The following is an 18,325-nucleotide window of genomic DNA, read 5'->3' as shown; positions in this document are numbered from 1 at the left end:
TTGAAACGACTTTTTCCTTAGCGAAAATATTGTCCGAGGCTTCGTTGAGGAGATATTAACGGAAAACACTGACCAATCAGAGCGCGAGTATCCCGGTGGAGCGCAGGCTACGCGCTAGGCGGCCGCGCTCATAGGCTACCGCGGCCGTTCCACCGGATTACTCGCGCTCTGATTGGTCAGTGTTTTCCGTTAATATCTCCTCAACGAAGCCTCGGACAACATTTTCGCGAAGGAAAAAGTTGTTTCAAATTACCTCCCCAACCACCCCTTTCAAGGACCTCCAACATTTTTGGGACACCCTGTATACATATATATATATAAATAAATCCGTAGGAGTATTATTGTGTTTATAATCATTTTTCATCGATTGCCAGGACCTGGAGGCTTATTTGATGACACTAGAGCCCAGAAATGTATCTTCAACATTTTTGTATAAATTGAAACAAAAAATATTTTTAATAAGTAATCAAGAAAAGATAAGGTAACAAACGAAGGGTTTCTTTTAACAAACGCGTACTTTTTAAGGAATTTAAGAGTTTATTCTATTAGTTTCGTTAATTAATATCTTTATCGTGTTATTTGTTAATGGAACAAGGGTCGTACGTAATTCTTTTTCGCGATGAATGCGAAACTGCTGAAGACGCGCAGACAAAGTTTTAAAAACGTCAATGAAAATGTTGTTTTGCGAAGCGTAAGCTTTCGACGAATCGCGACTGCGTATCACATCAATGAATTGAATTACACTTCGTAGGTGCGTATGCTTGCGTAACCGAGTATCTTGGTCACAGGAATGTAGTGTCGTTTGATGAATTTTTAAACAAAATTTCGCCGTTTTAGTGTAATTTTTTAGATTTGAAACGTTTCCCCAATATTGGGTCGATACGAGGGTTGACGCATGCGTTAATGCCCCACGACACGAGACGCTCCCTTCAGTATTTACGGTCCTAAGGAACTCTTCGCAGAGGCAACAGAGTGATTCTAAAAAGAAGGGAAACATGTTTGAGCTTTACGGAGTAAATAAAGATGGCATGGTTTATCGGTCACCGCCTCCAAGAAGAAAAGAAGTCGACATATTAGAGGTAATTCACAATCTCAAGTAAATTATTCGATTATGTTAACTATATCGCTGTATTTTTGATGATTCCACGGCTGTATCATCGATGTTCGCCAGTTGACAAAGCGAACACTGTTAATGGAGCAGTCGAGAACATTAGGCTGAAAATTCTGATTTCATTCTGTACATATTTATATATATTTTTGTGTAGGAAGAAATAATCGGATTAAAACGAAAATTAGCACGCGTATCGAACTTTCAATACGGACTTGAGATATTTTTTGTTTCTCCTAACAACACATTAGTTGCATTTTTTTTAAATATTCAAAGTACGATAGAAAAAGAAATCGACCTCGATGGCATCCATCATCTTTTGTTCGTTTCTCAAGACTGTTTTAAAAGCGTGAAAATGAAAAGCATAATGTTTTACGCGCGGAGAAGACTACGACAAGTTTTTGAAATTCAAACCACGCGATGATTCTGGAAACGAGCCAAGTGTACGATCGGAAGCGATTACAAGCGGTGAGATTCTTTAAAAGAACGAATTGTCCCCTAAGCGTACAAGTTTGATGTTTTATAAAATCAGGAATATCGTCATTCAATCGGCATAATGCAATAATAATATCTTTTTAGACTTGCTTGCAGCTATCGTCGCCAGAGCTCATGAGAAAATTGCCTAATGGCGATGCGCTACACCATACAAAGGATTCAGGTGTCTCTACATCCCTCGACAAAGATCCACCGAGGGAAAGCGGTATGTCCCTAACGAATAAGCAAGGTTCAACACGCAAACCTTTATACACTTCATACGTATAGTGCGTGAACCAAATATAGCTTGAAAATTAAAACACGTACAGGGCATGTTAGACTTCTTTTTTTTTATTGAACAACTGTCCGATAGCTGCAAATGCGTGGCCAATAACTTCGAGTTAAACGTAACTGTTTTTTTGTAAAGTTCTACGATAATACAGAATTCGTGTACGGCAAATATTCTTCAGAGATCGCTATATTTCTCCACGCGCTATGGATACACACCAGTCACGATCAGAGATAAACAAAATTTGATTGAAGTAATAGACGACGTGGATTCAATGAACAGTGACATTTCTACTTGTTCAACGTGTGTTGAATAAAAACCCGATCATCATTTAAAATTTGGCCCATCTCTGGCCAAAAAAATATATATCGACCGTGCGCGCATGTTAAATTTTTTCGGTCGTTTCTGCGCAGAAATATTCGAGTAATTTCTTTGAATCGAAATAATTCACGTCTCTATAAAGTGGAATAGTCGCGCTAAGCTGTTTCCTTTCGCTTCCGGCCAACCTATCGCCACCGATTAATCGCTTTTCTCCCTTTTCTCTAATTTCGCACATCGGTGAACTTGCTCCGCAACCGTGACTTTTGCCCGCGCGAAAAGTGAGACGAGCAGACTGCAGAAGCGTTCCACGAGCGAGATCAGATACGATTTCCATTCGATTCACGGATCGACGAGCTCGTTTGACGCGGTCAGGACCGAATTAAAAGAAAAATAAACACGCAATCGTTACTTATCGATACGTTTTCGAATAGAAATTATTCGAAAAGTCTTCGTGGACCGCTAAACTATGCGAACTCGTATCTCAATTCGGTCCTGACTGCGTCACAAAAATCGAGACGACCGGAACACGTACCGGTGTACGACGACGGTTTCGCCACGAGTGATTTCGCCAGTCGATGAAAGGGGAAATGATCTCCGATCGAGAAATTCGAAATCGTCTGACCGTTTCCGAGAGAAATTCTCCGAAAGAGGATAGAGAAATTCGTAGAACAAAAACGTCAATTACACACCGAAAGATCTGAATTGCGAATTGAATTGGCCTATACGTACGATGCAGGACGAAGTATGCTGAGAAGGTGGATAGTGATGGCAGGTTTCTTATTCCTCGGATGTGCCTTGGTCGCCGGTGTAGGATTACCTTTAGCTTTAGAACTGCGAAGCTCGCACTTGTTGGAAGTTAGGCTTCAAGTTGTGCACCGAATGCTCTCCGAGATTCCTCTCGTCGATGGGTAACCGTCATTTTGTAAATTAGATCGTTTCGAACGACCCTACTCCGTACGTTAGGCACGCCCAACTGACCTGTGACGAGCAGGAGCGATCCGCAGCCGTGAGGGCGAACACCGTGGAAAAGACGTGTCTTTGTTTCCAAAGAGAGCTCGCACAGCCACCGAGTTGGACATGCCTGCCGTACGCGATCGTCGAATTATTCGGCTAAACTTGGCTCCATCTTTCAGGCACAACGATTTCGCGTGGAACCTCCGGAAGCATCGAGGAAACACAAAGTTGCAAGACTTTCCCTTCGACGAGGACTTGTCGCGAAACGGGAGCTGGGGTCCTCGGTGGCAAACCGACTTGGTACGGTTGCGACAAGGTATCGTGGGCGGACAATTCTGGTCCGTGTACGTTCCGTGCGAGGCGCAATTCCTCGACGCGGTACAGCTCACCCTGGAGCAGATTGACGTGGTGCGTAGACTCGCGTCGAGGTACCCGAAGAGAATAAGACTGGTGACGAGCAGCAAGGAGCTCGAGAAAGCGCACAAGGACGGCGTGATTGGGAGTCTGGTAGGAATCGAGGGTGGTCACAGCATAGGCACCTCCATGGCGGTCTTGAGGAGCTTTCATCGACTAGGAGCGAGATATATGACTCTCACGCATAAGTGCAACACTCCTTGGTAAGTGTCGATGCTGTCTCGCGCATCGTTGATGGTACAAAGGACAGAGACAACCGATTTCCTGTTCCCAGGGCGGATTCGTGTACGGTAGAAGATCCAAACTCGGACGCGTCGCTGGGTTTTCACAGTGGCGGGCTGTCAGTGTTCGGCAAAGCTGTCGTTAAGGAGCTGAATCGATTGGGGATGCTCGTGGATTTGTCTCACGTTTCGTTGAGAACCATGAGAGACGCTCTGGCGACGACCAAAACCCCGGTGATATTTTCTCATAGCGCGGCCAAAGCTCTCTGTAATTCGTCCAGCAACGTTCCAGACGACGTGCTTCGCAACTTGGTAAGAAAAGAAAGCGAACCAATGAATCATTTCATCGATTTTCTTTAATACTTTCCTCGAGCTTTCGTCCTCGAGATCGTTCGATATACGCGACGGTGAATCGCCACAGACAGAAATCTAAACCATTTACTTATGTTCGATTGTGCGTTTTCCCCTCCTCTTAATTAACGATAATTTATCAATGTGAGTAACTTTTTTGTAAGAAAATTACACGATACGAGTGACCTTTGATATTTGGAATTTCTTTCGACGCCTCGGTCAAAGCAACGATGTCATAGGTTTCAGCCTCAGACGAGCCATCTTGTATATCATTCGTTTACCGATAAATCAGTCGATTTTTATCACTTTTTTTTTTTACAGTCTGTGAACGGTGGTCTGGTCATGGTCAGCTTCGACAGCGCGCATTTGAACTGCGGTGATAGAGCCTCCATATACGACGTCATAGGTATGCGTAACGAGTGAACTTTATAGTATACTATGTTACACATGTTATCAAAGTAGAAATTTTCTACGCTGCTCGAAACGCATAGAAAAAGATGGACGAACGTTTTTGCGACGAACCACCCGTATGCTTGTCTCTTTGCAGCTCACATCAATCATATACGACGAATAGCTGGTGTTAATCATGTGGGTCTAGGCGCTGGCTACGACGGTATACTAAGGTTGGTGGAGTGATTTAACGTTCGTAATTTATTTTAGCGAACTTCATCTCTTACTCGAGTGTTTCTCAAACCGTATGTATTTACAGTGATATCCTTTGCAAATACGAGTCTCCTTTCTCAAAAGGAAAAGGTGACTGACAAGGTTTGGGAAACGCTGTCTCGCGCGATACACGATGATCTAATATTCGCCTATCTTTAGTCCGCCGGTCGAACTTCCGGACGTTTCCGGTTACCCTCTGTTGTTGGCGGAATTGACGAGGGATCGAAGATGGTCGGCCTCGGATATCAAGAAATTGGTCGGTGGAAATCTGTTGAGAATCTTTAAGGAAGTAGAAAGTTACGCGGCGACGATGTCGCATCAATTGCCAGCCGAAGAGCTGATCCCTCAGGAGCTGATCAAGGATACCAATTACTGTAGATACCACGATTCGTAAAGCCGACGTTCTTCGTGTACAGTTTCATCTTTATACCTGGATTACTCTGTTTTACATTTTTAATAAAGTAGTCACAGATTCTTTTACCGTTTTCTTCCCATGCCCAGCGGAGAAGGTTCGTTCGTACCAGTCGAGACGAGAAGGTACGCGATTGCTTTTGCGAACGAAATAGATCCTGCCAGTTGAGTCAATTTACATTGTTATCGACGGTGCCGTCTACGCGGAATGTGTGTCGAAGCAATTATTTAATTTCATATCAGTCGCACTGCGGTTAACGAGCGCAGACAAATCGAGTCAGTTGCCTTGCTTAGCTTAACTGGTTAACGTTCACCTTTTTTCAGGTTGACGGTGGAAAGTACTTTGTAATCCGACAAATTGCCACGATCTGTTCGTGATCATTGCGTAACTCTGAAAATCAAGAAAAAACTGATTGGAGTTGATTGCCATCTTACAGACTAATTGGTAGGATTGCAAAGAGTTACTTGAATTCTTATAGGTTGTACGCGAGTCTTCCGGGAACTTGTATCGATTTTCGAGTTCTCGGTAATTAGATATTAGTACAATTGTTCTTTCGAACCGCGTTGATTATTATCTCGAACGAGGAAATTTCGAGATGCGACAGGAGCCTGTTTCAGCTTTGCTAATCGTCGCGACGTTTAATGCCAAAGTGCACCATTATTTTTCCTCTTTTTGTCGATAACGCATTCGTGTAAACTTTGTACTAGATATCACTTTTAGAGCAAGTCGATATTTCTATCCGTTGACGACTTCTTATTTTTAGAAGGTTGGCATTTATCTACAAAGACCGTTGGTCGCAAATGGTGACCGTAACCCATTAACTCGTAAGCAGTCATTGCGATTGTAGAAGACTTTAGGAGGGAATTGCCGATCCCTCTTAAATTTATGAAATTTGCACGATTATGAAATCATCGCATCTTTTTATGCAATCACCTTGGCAAATTTAAATTTAGATACAACTATTTATCTTTCTGGCTATCTCGACCGAAGAGTTCGTATCGTCGTGTCGCCACGCTTATTAAACCAAGACCCGAAAGAAAATTTGTTTTTAATTATATAGTGAAAACACGACAGGAGTACGCAATTCGCCAGCGCGACCTCGCGTTTACGATAAAGCGGACAGAATCGTAGACCAGACGTGCGCTGAACGCGGGGATTCGACCGAAAGTGATTCGTTGATCTCGTCCAACTGACGAAGGAACAGTGCGTAACGAGTTTATCGAATCAAAGAGGCCAAGATAAAGTGCAATCAAAATCCTCGAGTTGGGACAGATTACGATTCGTACCGTGCCGGGCGCGGTAGCGAGGCAAGCGATGTTTCTACGTCGGTTGCGTCGCGACGAATGCCGAATACAACTAAATCCATCGGCTTTTAAATATTAATGGCCGAGCATCGACGAATATCAACGATATTCACCGATCGTCCCCCGACTCCAGGAATGTACACGCTTGCGTGAAAGCCTTACCCATAATCGTAACGAAAAGTCCTAAGATGGGCCCTGAAAACAATAACAGCAGCTACTATTATCTTATTTTCAAATTGGACAAGAACATACAAACGCGACGCGACGGTACAAAACACAGCAAAAGAAAAGAGGAAAAAGAGGATAGGAAAACAATGATAATCGTCTATGCGAAGCGCGCAGCGAGGATCGTTTGGATTCCTGCGATGAGTCGCAGTAAAGATCGATAGGATCGTTCTAATCGTTAGTAAACAGATTCGTACGATTAATACGATTACATTAACAACGCAACGTGCGTTGCGTTCTGGACGTAGGACTTTATTTTAAAATCCTAGCAGGAAAAAGTAATTCAATTTGTCATTTGATTTTTCCCGTATCGCATTGTGCAACTTCTAATCTGTACAAGGAAAAATATATAATCTCGAACAAAGTGTAAATGTTTTGAAAAGAATAAACATGATTTTTTATATAAAACGCAACGTGTTTCGCAACGAAAAAATATTTGAAACACATTGAAAAATATTTCAAACATAATTATTATTTTAAGAAATGAAATATTTTCGTTGCGTTTATCGTGTTAACAGAGATGGCAAAGGACGGGACAAGTATGCGACAACGAAGAGAGGAAAAATATGACTAAAGAAGAACAAAGACAAGTTCATCGTCGGCCGTTCCTGGTCGGTTGTATGGCGGTATCGTGGCGCGGAAGTGGTAGGGGATTCGAAGATTACACTTGCTGGTTCGCAAGCCGAAACATCAGTTTAGTTTACTATCGGTTCCGTGTCGCATCCTTCCAGGGGATTCAGAAGCGTGGATGCGGAGTAAAAATCGTGACGCGATAGAACCAACGAATCCACAGGAAAAAATATCATCGAAGTCTCGTAATTATCGCGCGAGGCAGCGTCCTTTTCTTTCTCGATTAAGATCTCGTTTGTCGACGCTTCGACGGACATTGGAACTTAATTGTTTAATATGCGAATTTAACGTAGACCGCAGACACCGACGGCAGGTAAGCATGGTATTTCATTTATTTTTCCAATACTTTTGGAAAAATACAGATTAAAGCGGTTATCGAGAAAACGTATCGGATATTAAGAAAGGGAGATAGGTCCAACTGTTTTATACTCTGGCAAAAGTTTGGAGATCGAAAGGAAAAGTGGACGATATAAAAAGACAACCACGGATGATAGACGGGTGGTTAAGTCAGCGGGCACGTGTTTCGCGTAGATACTTGGCCAACATTTCGTTTACTTCGCAGCGTACGTTCAGTGAACTGTAATCCCGCGGAAAGTGAGACAGAATCCTGTAAAAATAGCCGTGGCTAATTTCGAACCGCGTAGACCGATGTGTGCTTTTTGACGGGTGATGAACACGCTCAACTTTTTCGGCAAACATTTTTTACCGCGACAAAACTATATGCAGTCGAATTTTACGCACGGCCTAGCCTTCGATACCAATATGTATACATTTTGGCAAACGATCAACGGATACGTCGAAGATCGTAACGAGTGCAATTCGCGCGATGTACGATTGCTGTCGATGCATCAAAACGGAGACGTTCAATTTTTGAAAGCATGTGTTTTCTTAAAACATTTATAAGCACGTTACGGTAATTTAGTACGCTACGATTGTATGGAAATACTAGTATTTTTAGCGAAAGTATTCTCGAAAACGATTGATTTTCCAAAAGTACATCACGCTCCCCTATAAATTCCTATTACAGTCGTTTCTCAAAAAGGATAACGGTCCGTTGTCCAAGAAGGAAACGGCCAAGGTGGCGAGAACGAAAAAGGACACGCAGATATTTCATCGGTTCGAAATGAATTGTCGTTTGGATTCGTGATGGACGTATGGCGACGTCAAGGCAAATTATGTTCAGCGTCGAAGCATGGAACGTTTCTGTCAATAATTCTTTGTTTCAGAGCAACGAGCGGAAGTCGGGGAAACGGAAAAGACAAAGGGGACCAGAAGATGAGATACAAGGTGAACGCGAAGGATGAGACGCTCCTCGATTGTATTTTTCATTCGCGGCCACGAACATGCACCGTCGCGACCTCGAATGTGTCGCGAGGAACAAGAATAATCAGGATCATCGTGACATTGCTCGTCCCGTCCCCGCGATATTCTTACCGGCGAGTCATTGAGCTTTTCTTTCTCTCTTCGTTTGTCTCGCGGGCATATATCGATTTGCATAAAACATAAGCCGCATAGAGGCGACGATGCAACGCCTTCGTTTGTTCACCGACGAGTCTCATTGTCATTGGGAAGATGGTGAGTCTTTGTTATCGAGGCGTGCATCGCTATTGCCATGAGTAGGAATTATTATGATGACTATTATTATTGGAACATCTTTATCTTGCTTACAAAGTGACGTCTTGGAAGGTGTGCATCTCACAGTTACGTTTCGTGAAAGATGAAAAAAAGTAGATAGCCGCGGCTCGATGAAGGATAGCTGCGTTAACTATGCGATCGGAACCGTGACGACTCGCACCGCGAATAGAATCGACGACCACGTTCACGGTCAATATCGGCTAACTCCTTTCCAAGCTCTTAGACCGATGTATTTATACCTTTTCGTTCGTCACGAAGGATGCCGTGTCTTCGCGCGGAGAATCTTTGTTGGGGATTAACTTCGAGCGAACTTTGTTGTATAACTCGTAAGCGCAGCGAGTACAATATATACATATGTACACATCGGTTTATTGCACAACGCAAATTATCTACTATGGTGTTGCGTGCATTAGGCATGCCTAAGCGAAGATCGGCACGAAGATTGAATAGGTTCGGTAGGAAGTGGAGCGTGGACAGAGGCCCGTCCTTCTCGATTTTACTGCTCCGACTGGATCGGTTCGAGAAATTGAAGTCGCTAGCAAAATAGTCGCTCGAGCTTGACACGAATTCGCGGTCCGTCGAATATCTGCAATGGAATTGCACCGCGAGAATAATAAAAATAATCGTGTCGACTACTGGGTCGGAGATTCAAAGGATCGTCCTGTCTTGAATGTCTGAAGGTGTACGAAGCACTTGTGCGGAATATTATTTGCAAATTGAAAGAGACTAGGAGAAAAGATTGCATCAAAGACGCAACGATTCATACCGATACCCTAATGTATCAGTGCCAGGCTAAGCGATCATCGATATAGAAGTCGTTCTATTCGTAGAGGGCACACAACGTTGAAGCTGTGTGGCGCGTTCGTGGTTTGCGTCTTGTCGTATTGCACGTGTAGTCACTTTTTAAGCTGCCGTACGCAGGCAGCTTCCCGCAACCTACATTTTCCAGGCCAAGGCTGAAATGGATTCGTTCGTTCCATTAACCCTTCAACTCGTCCTTCGATCCGACGACGGTTCTATGCGCGAAAACATAGCGATCTCTGCTCTAGCGATGGGATCAAGTTCAATTTGTACTCGTGAATACGAATCAGTTCCAATACCAGATGCGATTGGCCATGAACTCACGGAACCTTAGCTTTCGGACCCCAAAGGAACTCCTCGCGTGTTCATTTTTTAATCGAATTACCATTTCAAGGTAGATTGATGCTTGATCTCGTCGCTAGTATTCTCGCGAAACGATCGATTCGACAATTTTGGCAAACGTGATGAGAGAAGGACGAAGGATCAAGGATGCCTCGAGACCGAGGGCAGGATATTGGGCGCGAGGAAAATAATGCCGAGGTAATTCCAACGATTCTGGAGCAAGGTGAAATGATCGATCGTGTAAACGGGCAGAGGATAAACCGGCGAATTCGATTAGATCGATTAGAACTTATCCGCGATGCAATTATCGAAGAGAGAAAAAGCACATGGTCGAATGACAGATATCACGACCCGAAACCGACCCCTTGTGTTTCTCGTTTTGTCGCATTTTCGCTGCGCGCGTAACGATGATCCCTGATACGACCAACATCGCGAACTTTGATCCCTTGACACTTAACTGTCACGACAGTTTTCCGTGTCTAGAGAAGTCCTCGATATTTGTTCAAATTATGGCGTTGAAGATGGTGTCTTTGATACTCCATAGCGCGAAAGTTTACACGGCATTGTTTGAGGCGAGGATCTACTTACCGTAAATGAAGACATATCTCTCGTTTTCGCCAGGTAACCGACCCGGAGGACTATGGAAGAAATGAGCCAGAAGAAACGAGGGAAAACTCGATGGTTTCGAGGTAATCAGCAGCATTGTCATGAATTCTTGTAGAAAAAAAAAATGCGTATACAGAGTTTGTCACAGAAGAGATGCGAGGTAGAGGCTATTTACCTAGAGTTCTACTTATCAGAAAAGAATATACACGTAAGCATACCGACGATAGTACAAAGGAAAGACCATTGCCCTCGAACAGCAGGTGGGTATCTAGCTTGCATGTGCTCGCGAAAATGTTGATACAAGATATGGAGGTCGTTGTCCGTCTGACGTGTAGAAAAATTGGTAGAAAGCCTGCTGAGACGGTGTCGAACCATAATGGCTAATGGAGGTGATTGGACCCATTATTAAGTAAGTGCGTAATAGCTTTTTAACCTTTTCACTGCTGATTAATCAGTGGTAGGAAAAGCTCTGTGCCGAGTTAACTTTACGATTCAATTCTTAATAATCGCACTTGTAAATACACGTGAGGGTTAAATAAGGAGGTCAACGAGGTAGCTTAATCTTTTTGGAAGATATCGTGGATCTTTCTGTGTAAGATCTTTCTGTGACAAATGGTAGAGGCATGTAAACAAACGAGGAAACGGAATACTCTACGCGGAGTATTCTTTTAACAAAAGCTACTTTGTCATCCATGCTTCTTCCGATTGATTCGAACAGGCAGCAGGTTCGGAGGGAGGGAAAGGAATTGGGCGGAAAGGAGACGAAACTGGTGATAATCGTGGGCTTGTTGACGGTGACCGTGGTTGCCTTGGTCGTAACGCTAACTTTACAGATAGCAGTGTTCCGTCGGGAAGAGTACAAAGAGATGTGCCAAAGCGAGGAGTGCGTAAAGACAGGTACCGTACTTGCGTAAAACCAAGGTCATCCTATTTTTCTCCTCGATTAGCCTTGCGGCGCGATTACATGGAAATGTTCGGTATCAATTTTACGCCCATTTGCATAATGATAATTTATTATCGCGTAAATACTGCAGGCCTCCACGATGACGAACGACCATCGACGATCGCTTGACAATTTGTTTACCTTTCCAGCCGCGAGGATAATAGAGGCGATGAACAGGTCCGTAGATCCTTGCGATGATTTTTACAAATTCGCCTGCGGCGGTTGGATCACGAAGAACCCCATACCCCAGAGCCAAACTTCCTGGGACCAATTGAGCCTTCTAAGAGAGGAGCTCCTGAAGAATCTAAGGATCCTGCTCGAGGAGCCCGACAACGAGGACGATCCGAAACCGGTCAAGATGGCCAGGGCTTTGTACAGAACTTGCTTGGACACTGGTAAGAAACGTCGACGAAATTAAAATATCGTGTCATCGCTTTTAAGAAGAATCGAATAAATGATCTCGATTTTTTTCAGCAAGCGTCGAAGCATTGGGATTGAAACCGGTCCACGATACCTTGGCCAGACTCGGTTTGCCAGAAGATCCACCATCGCGAAGCAACGCGTCGCCTCTGGATCCATCGGAGATCGCTGGAAAGACGCAAAGAGTCCTGGGCTTGGATCTGTTTCTAAAATTCTACATCAGCGAGGATGTTCGCGACACGTCGAGGAACAGGATGATGGTAGATCGTCAAATACGTCAGATTAAATCTCTATCGCGCGGATCCGGAAATATTATCGTTCTTGTAGATGGAACAAGCGTCTCCTGGATTCAGCGAGCGCTATCTTCTCGATCCGCAACGTTTCCGATCGGAATTGAGCGAGTACAAGAAGTACATCAAAGCCATGGTCGAGCTGGCTGGCGCCGGGAACAAAAGTCTCAGCTTTGCCACTGAAATATTGGATTTTAGTACGAAAATCGCTAAGGTGGGTAATCGTCCGCGGTACGCTCGACTTTTGTGCACGCGTACATAGGTATGTACACACATATTCAGAATGGGACATTTAAACGGGGACACCTCTTTACAGTCGTACGAGAAAACTCTTTACGACAAAGGCACGCTACACTAATTTCAGTCTTGATGCAGTCTCTCGATGTAGCTTGTCCCTTTGTCTTAAAAAGTTCTTTCGTACGGTCAGAAAATACTGGGATACTTGGGTGTTCCTATTTGAATGTCTCGCTCTGTACAAATATGTATACAAGTATTTCAGACGAGTGTCAAATATTTTTCACGCTATTATGCAGATTATGGCGACACCGGAGCAAAGACGCAGCGCTAATCATGTCTTTCACGACGTGACGATCGACGAATTGCAACAACTTACGGACTTGCACGCGCAACAGGTAAATACAGCGGAAGAATAGAATGGAAGATACTATCGAGCCTAACGAATGTTAATAAACAAGACTTCTTTTTTCTACTGTTCCAGTGGAACTGGACAAAGTACGTAGAAGGTGTGTTCAACGATACGAACGCGACGATTAACACCGGCCTCGACCGTGTGATCGTAATGGATCTACGCTATTTACAGGAATTACCTGAACTGCTTGCGATCACGCCACCCGCTACCGTGGGTACGTACCATCTATCCATCATAATATTTTGAGAAAACCGCATTAGTCGAGCACGATATCTTTTGATTGCTAACCGACTTGCGATAAAAGCAATGCGGTTCAATGACACCTTTCAACCTTATCTATCGACAGATACTCACAAGGAAACATCTCTTTAAGGAGCGCCTTTGCAAACACCGTCGTCAGATTTTTCTAGTTCGTGTTATACAAGACTGTTAGATAACACGAGTAACTGAATTTTTCAATTAGATTTACATCAAGATATAATTGTAACAAACGTACTTATAATTCCAGGCTATTAAGTTTAATACCGAGTCTTCAAATATATATAATCTTTTGTGTAATTTTTTCAATTGCTAGAAGAATTCTGCTTTAAAGAGCACTTAATGTTTATTCGTAACGTTTCAGGGCGGTACGTATGGTGGAGCATCTACTCGACGATCGCCCCGTTAACGTTGCAACGATTTCGCGACCTAGGCTTCCAGTTCTCGCAAAAGGTTCTCGGTCTGAAGGAGAAGACCCCGAGATGGAAAGCCTGCACTGGGAACGCGAACGCGAATTTCGGGATGGCTGTCAGTTATGTTTACGCGCAGAAGCATTTCAACGATCGAGCTCGCGAAAAGGTACGGTCAAACTGATCACTTTTTTATTTCGACGTCGGAGCCAATTTAACTTTTCGGTAAAATCAATTTTCAGGCACTGGAGATGCTGTTGGATATTAAAGCCGCGTTCGACGAGATGGTGTCTGAGTTAGACTGGATGGATGCTAGCACGAGAGCTCGAGCGCACCGGAAATTGGAAGCCATGAGACCCTACGTGGGGATTCCCGATTGGATCACCAACGTCACGAAGCTGGAAAAATATTACGAAGGGGTGAGCTGTCCAAGTAAACTTTTCACTCGTTTCAACTTTGAACTATACGTCGAACGAATGTTATATGTTGCAGATGGATATCGTCCCTGGAAGATTATTCGACTCGTTTCTGAAGCTGACCGACGCGGGTATGAAGAAAAGTTTGAATGCCTTGAGGAAGAAACCAGACAAAAATCGATGGATATCGACGGGCACGGCGGTGAACGCGTTTTATAGCGCGATATTAAACTCAGTTAGTAAGTATTGAAAATACTTGGACAGAATCCCCTCGTTCTATTGCTACAAGATTATTGACTTGCAGCTTTTCCTGCTGGCATTCTGCATCCCCCATTCTATGGCAACGGGCTAGAGTACGTATAAATCGTTACCATCGTGCGCACGCCATGTTGGAAGATTCGAAATAACGCATAGATTTCATTGAATACTGATCAAAATCACTATATCTTTCGTCTGTTCACACAACATTTTTATTATCAATTGTACAGTTCACGAGATATAAAATAGAAAGTCTTCGTTTCGAGTTGTATTGTATCATCCGAAGGATGAATATGACGATTATGGTTAAGAACTATGAGTATTCTACATCTCCGACCTGGTGTAACTCTTTGAAGGTTTACACTTCCGATTGAATGTTTCTAACGTTACGCGTGGTACAGGTCCATAAACTACGGTGCCATGGGCGCTATTATGGGTCACGAACTTACTCACGGATTCGACGATCAAGGTATCCGTTCGACGTTTTAGTCGTCGATAGTTAATACAAAATTATAAAGCTTTCGCGGGTTAATCATAATTCACATAGACTTCCGATTACATGATTTTTTCTCCTAAGGTCGCAGATACGACGAGACCGGGAATTTGAGGCAATGGTGGAGTGCCGAAACATTGCAACATTACCTCAAGAAAGTCGAGTGTATTATCAAACAGTACAGTAACTATCACTTGCCAGAGTTGGGCGATAATTTCACGGTGAGTGTAATTACGTTTCTTATAAGGAACGAGACGAATATACATGTGTGCCAAGGTAGGCATCAATGTGATACCACGACGAGCAAATATTTTCATTCTTATCTTTTGTTTAGATTAACGGCATTAACACGCAGGGAGAAAACATAGCCGATAATGGCGGCATACGGGAAGCGTACAGAGCGTATAAACGATTAGAAGCGAGAAATGGCGGTGAACGGGTTCTACCTGGTCTCGTGGGATATAGTCACGAACAATTGTTCTTCGTGGGTTTCGCCCAAGTAAGCTTTCGTATGACAAATATTAACGACACAAGGTAAACGATGAAACGAAATTATGTATATTTATTGTACAGGTCTGGTGTGGTAATTATACGAACGGCGCGCTAAAATCTAAACTGGTGGAAGGAGTTCACGCACCTAATCACTTCAGAGTGATCGGAACTCTATCGAACAACGAAGAGTTTGCGACTGCTTGGAGCTGTCCTGTCGGAAGTCCCATGAACCCACCTCATAAGTGTATATTGTGGTAAATTACGCGAATGAACGCCGCGCGTAAAAAACTCAAACAAACTTTTGTTGATTTCGGTGATCATCCGTGTACACGTTACAGCTGTAGCGGTAAAGTTACATTAAGACTGATTCGTAGGTACTAGCGTGTAACCTAGAATACGTTTAGATCATATTTTTTAGCAGAAATAACGATCTGTAAATATTATACAGAATGAGAATAAAATTTTTTAAATTTACTCAGTGTTATAATTGTCTAGCTTCAATGCTTCTTCTTCTTCGTCGGAATTGCGTCAGGTTCGTTAAGAGTTGCTTTCTTTTTTTTCTTTTTGGGATGGACTCCGTCGTTTCTTTCCAATCGTTTTATTTTCTTTTTCGGTATCTTAACAATTACATTATCCGCCTCCGAAACATTATCACAGGGTTGATTGTGCTCGCTTTCTAAAGTTACAGCGCTTCTCTTTCTCTTTTTTTTAGGATTGTCATTCGTATCTTCCTCGTACGACGATTTCTTCTTTTTCTTTGGGATGGTTTCGACTACATCTTCCTCTCGTTTCTTCTTCTTCAAAATTGTTTTGGACTTTTTCTTATCTGGAACGTTTGAGACCTGTACTTCTTCCATCCGTCTTTTTTTCTTCGATTTCTTTCCCATCGATAGTCGGGGATCGTTGACCGGTGTTACCTCCCAATCACCTTCTTTTTCGATGACGACCTCATGGCGAAGTCGAAATTTCTTTTCCTGTATTACTTCTTCTTCCTCTTCGGACTTCACATCTTCGTCGTAGTTAAGATTTTTATATGGCATCGCGAGAGTCAAGCAAGTGATTCTAGCGCCACAATTAACGCTTTGTAATATGTGTAATTTATGTTTATTGTATCTCCAAACTTTAATTTCGCCGGAACTGGAAGCGGTAACTAACAAGTCGTCCTTAAAAGCCATACATTTAACTCTAATGTCGTGCGCTATCGCGTCTATAGTTTGCACGGATTTTTCGAGATCGTAAAATTTGATCCGACCATTCTCTAACCCAACGGCGATTAAATTGTCTCTTAAAAATTCCACGCATACAATCTTCGAGTCAAACTGAATTTCGCTGTCGATACCAGCGAATTGTACAGAATACACATCTATTCTTTGGTTAGCAGCCAACAAGTATTTTTCGCCGTTTGGACTCCATTTTAAAACGGTAACATTGCGAGCATCTAGCTTTAGTCTGGGCACCAAATTTGTGGCGTATGCTTGTCTCCCTTTTACTAGGTTCCAAGTTCTAAGTATACCATCGGCTCCAGTGGACAGTGCTATTTTACCAGTAGGATGAATAGCAAACGTATTTACAGCTAAACCTTTATGAGGTTTTAGCCAATGTTTCTCCATTTGCCAATTGCCACAATGAATGGCAGCTATAGTGCCATCGTTGCTACATGTAAACATATGAGATGCATCTGGAGTAAACGTAATGCAATTTACGGTATCTGTATGAAAAGTATGGTTCACTGTATTACAAATAAAATATACAGATAAATGTGAAAGTTTGTACTTACCATTGTGATGGACTAATTTACCAGACTCCGTTCTGTAACGCATATCGTATAAACAGATGGAATCGTCTGCTCCACCTGAAGCCAAATAATGTTTATTAGTCGCGATACTACGTACACTGGCGACATGGCTATGCGTCGCGAAGGTCCTGTCCACTTTGTATTCCTGAAAATTAAAAAGCACGTTTTTAGGTTAGAATGTAAAACAACTTTACGCGGGGAACCTTGTTTCAACTTTTTTGCCCTTACGTTTCATTTTCGCTTTCTGACATAAGTAAAGTTATCGAATGAAAAAATAAACGAAAATATGGCAAGAAACCTGATCTACAAAATACCAACTAGAACATTCCGCACTTACGTTAACGATATTATTGACTTTGTAGCCAAGTAAGTATTGCTCGTATGTTCCCACAATTATTTCAAATGGATCTGACGTGTCTTCGTCTAAACGTACCATCGTGAGCAAACTTTTTAGTCAATTACGAGTCGTAATTAACGACACAAATAATTTTGGCACGTGTTCGCAATCGGTTTGACATGTAGCTGCGTAACTGTACTGTTCCGCCGGCTGCCGGTAAAGAAACGGATATAATTAAGACGCGGTAAACACGTCACACGATAGTTTCGAATATCTGATCTAAATTTTTCACGAACGGATGAATAAAACAATAGAACACTAGAACACGGAACAATAGAAATTAATAAACGTGAAGAAGAATGAAGTAGAAGATAAAATAGAAACGACCGATCAGCTACGGGTCACTGTGTTGTACCGTGTCTAACTATATTGACCAGAGCCAGAGGGCCAAGAAGGAAATTTCCAGTCGTTTCCAGTTGCTTCTTTTATGACATTGCAAGGGTATAGAATTAACGAAAATTAATGTTACATTGGATGTATATATGTACAAATAAACGAAGATTGACAATTATCGAGTACACCTCTCCTCTTTGGCCGACAGATCCGCTAGCTGAATTTAGTAGCTTCTAGAAGTTTCTTTATTTGTTAACAAAAGAAAATCGTAATTTAGAATAAGATTTTCAAACTTCTGGATAATTAAATGAAACTCTACTATCCCCTTTAGATCCAATTTAGAAATGAAAAACAACAAAGAGGCAAAATACTGCATCTTTACTATGTCCCCAATAAAGATGTTCAGTAATTGCTCGTATCG

The 18,325-nt window shown here is 42.7% G+C and overlaps 3 protein-coding genes across 6 annotated transcripts; 2 read left to right on the top strand and 1 right to left on the bottom strand.

Moving 5' to 3' along the window:
- Positions 1–360: 360 nt before the first annotated feature.
- LOC128873298 (dipeptidase 1-like) lies at positions 361–5,270 on the top strand. Of its 2 annotated transcripts, none has more exons than XM_054116786.1 (8): positions 361–1,079; positions 1,688–1,808; positions 2,929–3,100; positions 3,326–3,763; positions 3,835–4,093; positions 4,454–4,538; positions 4,680–4,755; positions 4,842–4,982. In XM_054116786.1, exons 1-8 carry the CDS (start codon positions 996–998, stop codon positions 4,891–4,893), a joined length of 1,287 nt encoding a protein of 428 aa, XP_053972761.1. In that variant the 5' UTR covers positions 361–995; the 3' UTR covers positions 4,894–4,982. The 2 variants fall into 2 exon arrangements, with proteins under 2 accessions (XP_053972761.1, XP_053972760.1); XM_054116785.1 differs by having other exon boundaries at positions 365–1,079; positions 4,955–5,270.
- Positions 5,271–7,410: 2,140 nt separating this feature from the next.
- On the top strand, positions 7,411–15,853 carry LOC128873296 (neprilysin-4-like). Of its 2 annotated transcripts, XM_054116781.1 has the most exons (17): positions 7,411–7,679; positions 8,593–8,653; positions 10,766–10,833; positions 11,469–11,647; positions 11,843–12,088; positions 12,168–12,373; positions 12,441–12,617; positions 12,937–13,035; positions 13,122–13,266; positions 13,675–13,889; positions 13,963–14,139; positions 14,213–14,375; positions 14,441–14,489; positions 14,796–14,863; positions 14,972–15,108; positions 15,222–15,386; positions 15,461–15,853. In XM_054116781.1, exons 2-17 carry the CDS (start codon positions 8,642–8,644, stop codon positions 15,635–15,637), a joined length of 2,283 nt encoding a protein of 760 aa, XP_053972756.1. In that variant the 5' UTR covers positions 7,411–7,679; positions 8,593–8,641; the 3' UTR covers positions 15,638–15,853. The 2 variants fall into 2 exon arrangements, with proteins under 2 accessions (XP_053972756.1, XP_053972755.1); XM_054116780.1 differs by lacking the exons at positions 7,411–7,679; positions 8,593–8,653 and adding an exon at positions 10,139–10,342.
- LOC128873297 (p21-activated protein kinase-interacting protein 1-like) lies at positions 15,626–17,844 on the bottom strand. Of its 2 annotated transcripts, XM_054116782.1 has the most exons (4): positions 17,512–17,844; positions 17,157–17,319; positions 15,855–17,087; positions 15,626–15,768 (listed from the first exon to the last, which is right to left on the bottom strand). In XM_054116782.1, the coding sequence occupies exons 1-3, from the start codon at positions 17,608–17,610 to the stop codon at positions 15,877–15,879; spliced, it is 1,473 nt and encodes a 490-aa protein (XP_053972757.1). In that variant the 5' UTR covers positions 17,611–17,844; the 3' UTR covers positions 15,626–15,768; positions 15,855–15,876. The 2 variants fall into 2 exon arrangements, with proteins under 2 accessions (XP_053972757.1, XP_053972759.1); XM_054116784.1 differs by lacking the exon at positions 15,626–15,768 and having other exon boundaries at positions 15,875–17,057.
- Positions 17,845–18,325: the final 481 nt, after the last annotated feature.

Source organism: Hylaeus volcanicus, chromosome 3, assembly GCF_026283585.1.
Source record: "Hylaeus volcanicus isolate JK05 chromosome 3, UHH_iyHylVolc1.0_haploid, whole genome shotgun sequence".
Taxonomy (NCBI): Eukaryota; Metazoa; Arthropoda; class Insecta; order Hymenoptera; family Colletidae; genus Hylaeus; species Hylaeus volcanicus.
This window is presented reverse-complemented; position numbering and strand designations above follow the sequence as displayed.

Excerpts from the sequence above, each read along its gene's own strand:
- LOC128873298 (XM_054116785.1), top strand. The coding sequence starts at position 996 with ATGTTTGAGCTTTACGGAGTAAATAAAGATGGCATGGTTTATCGGTCA. Across the intron at positions 1,080-1,687 it reads AAGAAGTCGACATATTAGAG|ACTTGCTTGCAGCTATCGTC; the intron begins GTAATTCACAAT and ends ATATCTTTTTAG. Across the intron at positions 1,809-2,928 it reads AGATCCACCGAGGGAAAGCG|GACGAAGTATGCTGAGAAGG; the intron begins GTATGTCCCTAA and ends CGTACGATGCAG.
- LOC128873296 (XM_054116780.1), top strand. The coding sequence starts at position 10,292 with ATGCCTCGAGACCGAGGGCAGGATATTGGGCGCGAGGAAAATAATGCC. Across the intron at positions 13,267-13,674 it reads CACGCCACCCGCTACCGTGG|GGCGGTACGTATGGTGGAGC; the intron begins GTACGTACCATC and ends GTAACGTTTCAG. Across the intron at positions 14,490-14,795 it reads TTCTATGGCAACGGGCTAGA|GTCCATAAACTACGGTGCCA; the intron begins GTACGTATAAAT and ends CGCGTGGTACAG.
- LOC128873297 (XM_054116782.1), bottom strand. The coding sequence starts at position 17,610 with ATGGTACGTTTAGACGAAGACACGTCAGATCCATTTGAAATAATTGTG. Across the intron at positions 17,320-17,511 it reads AAGTCAATAATATCGTTAAC|GAATACAAAGTGGACAGGAC; the intron begins GTAAGTGCGGAA and ends TTTAATTTTCAG. Across the intron at positions 17,088-17,156 it reads TAAATTAGTCCATCACAATG|ATACCGTAAATTGCATTACG; the intron begins GTAAGTACAAAC and ends CTTTTCATACAG.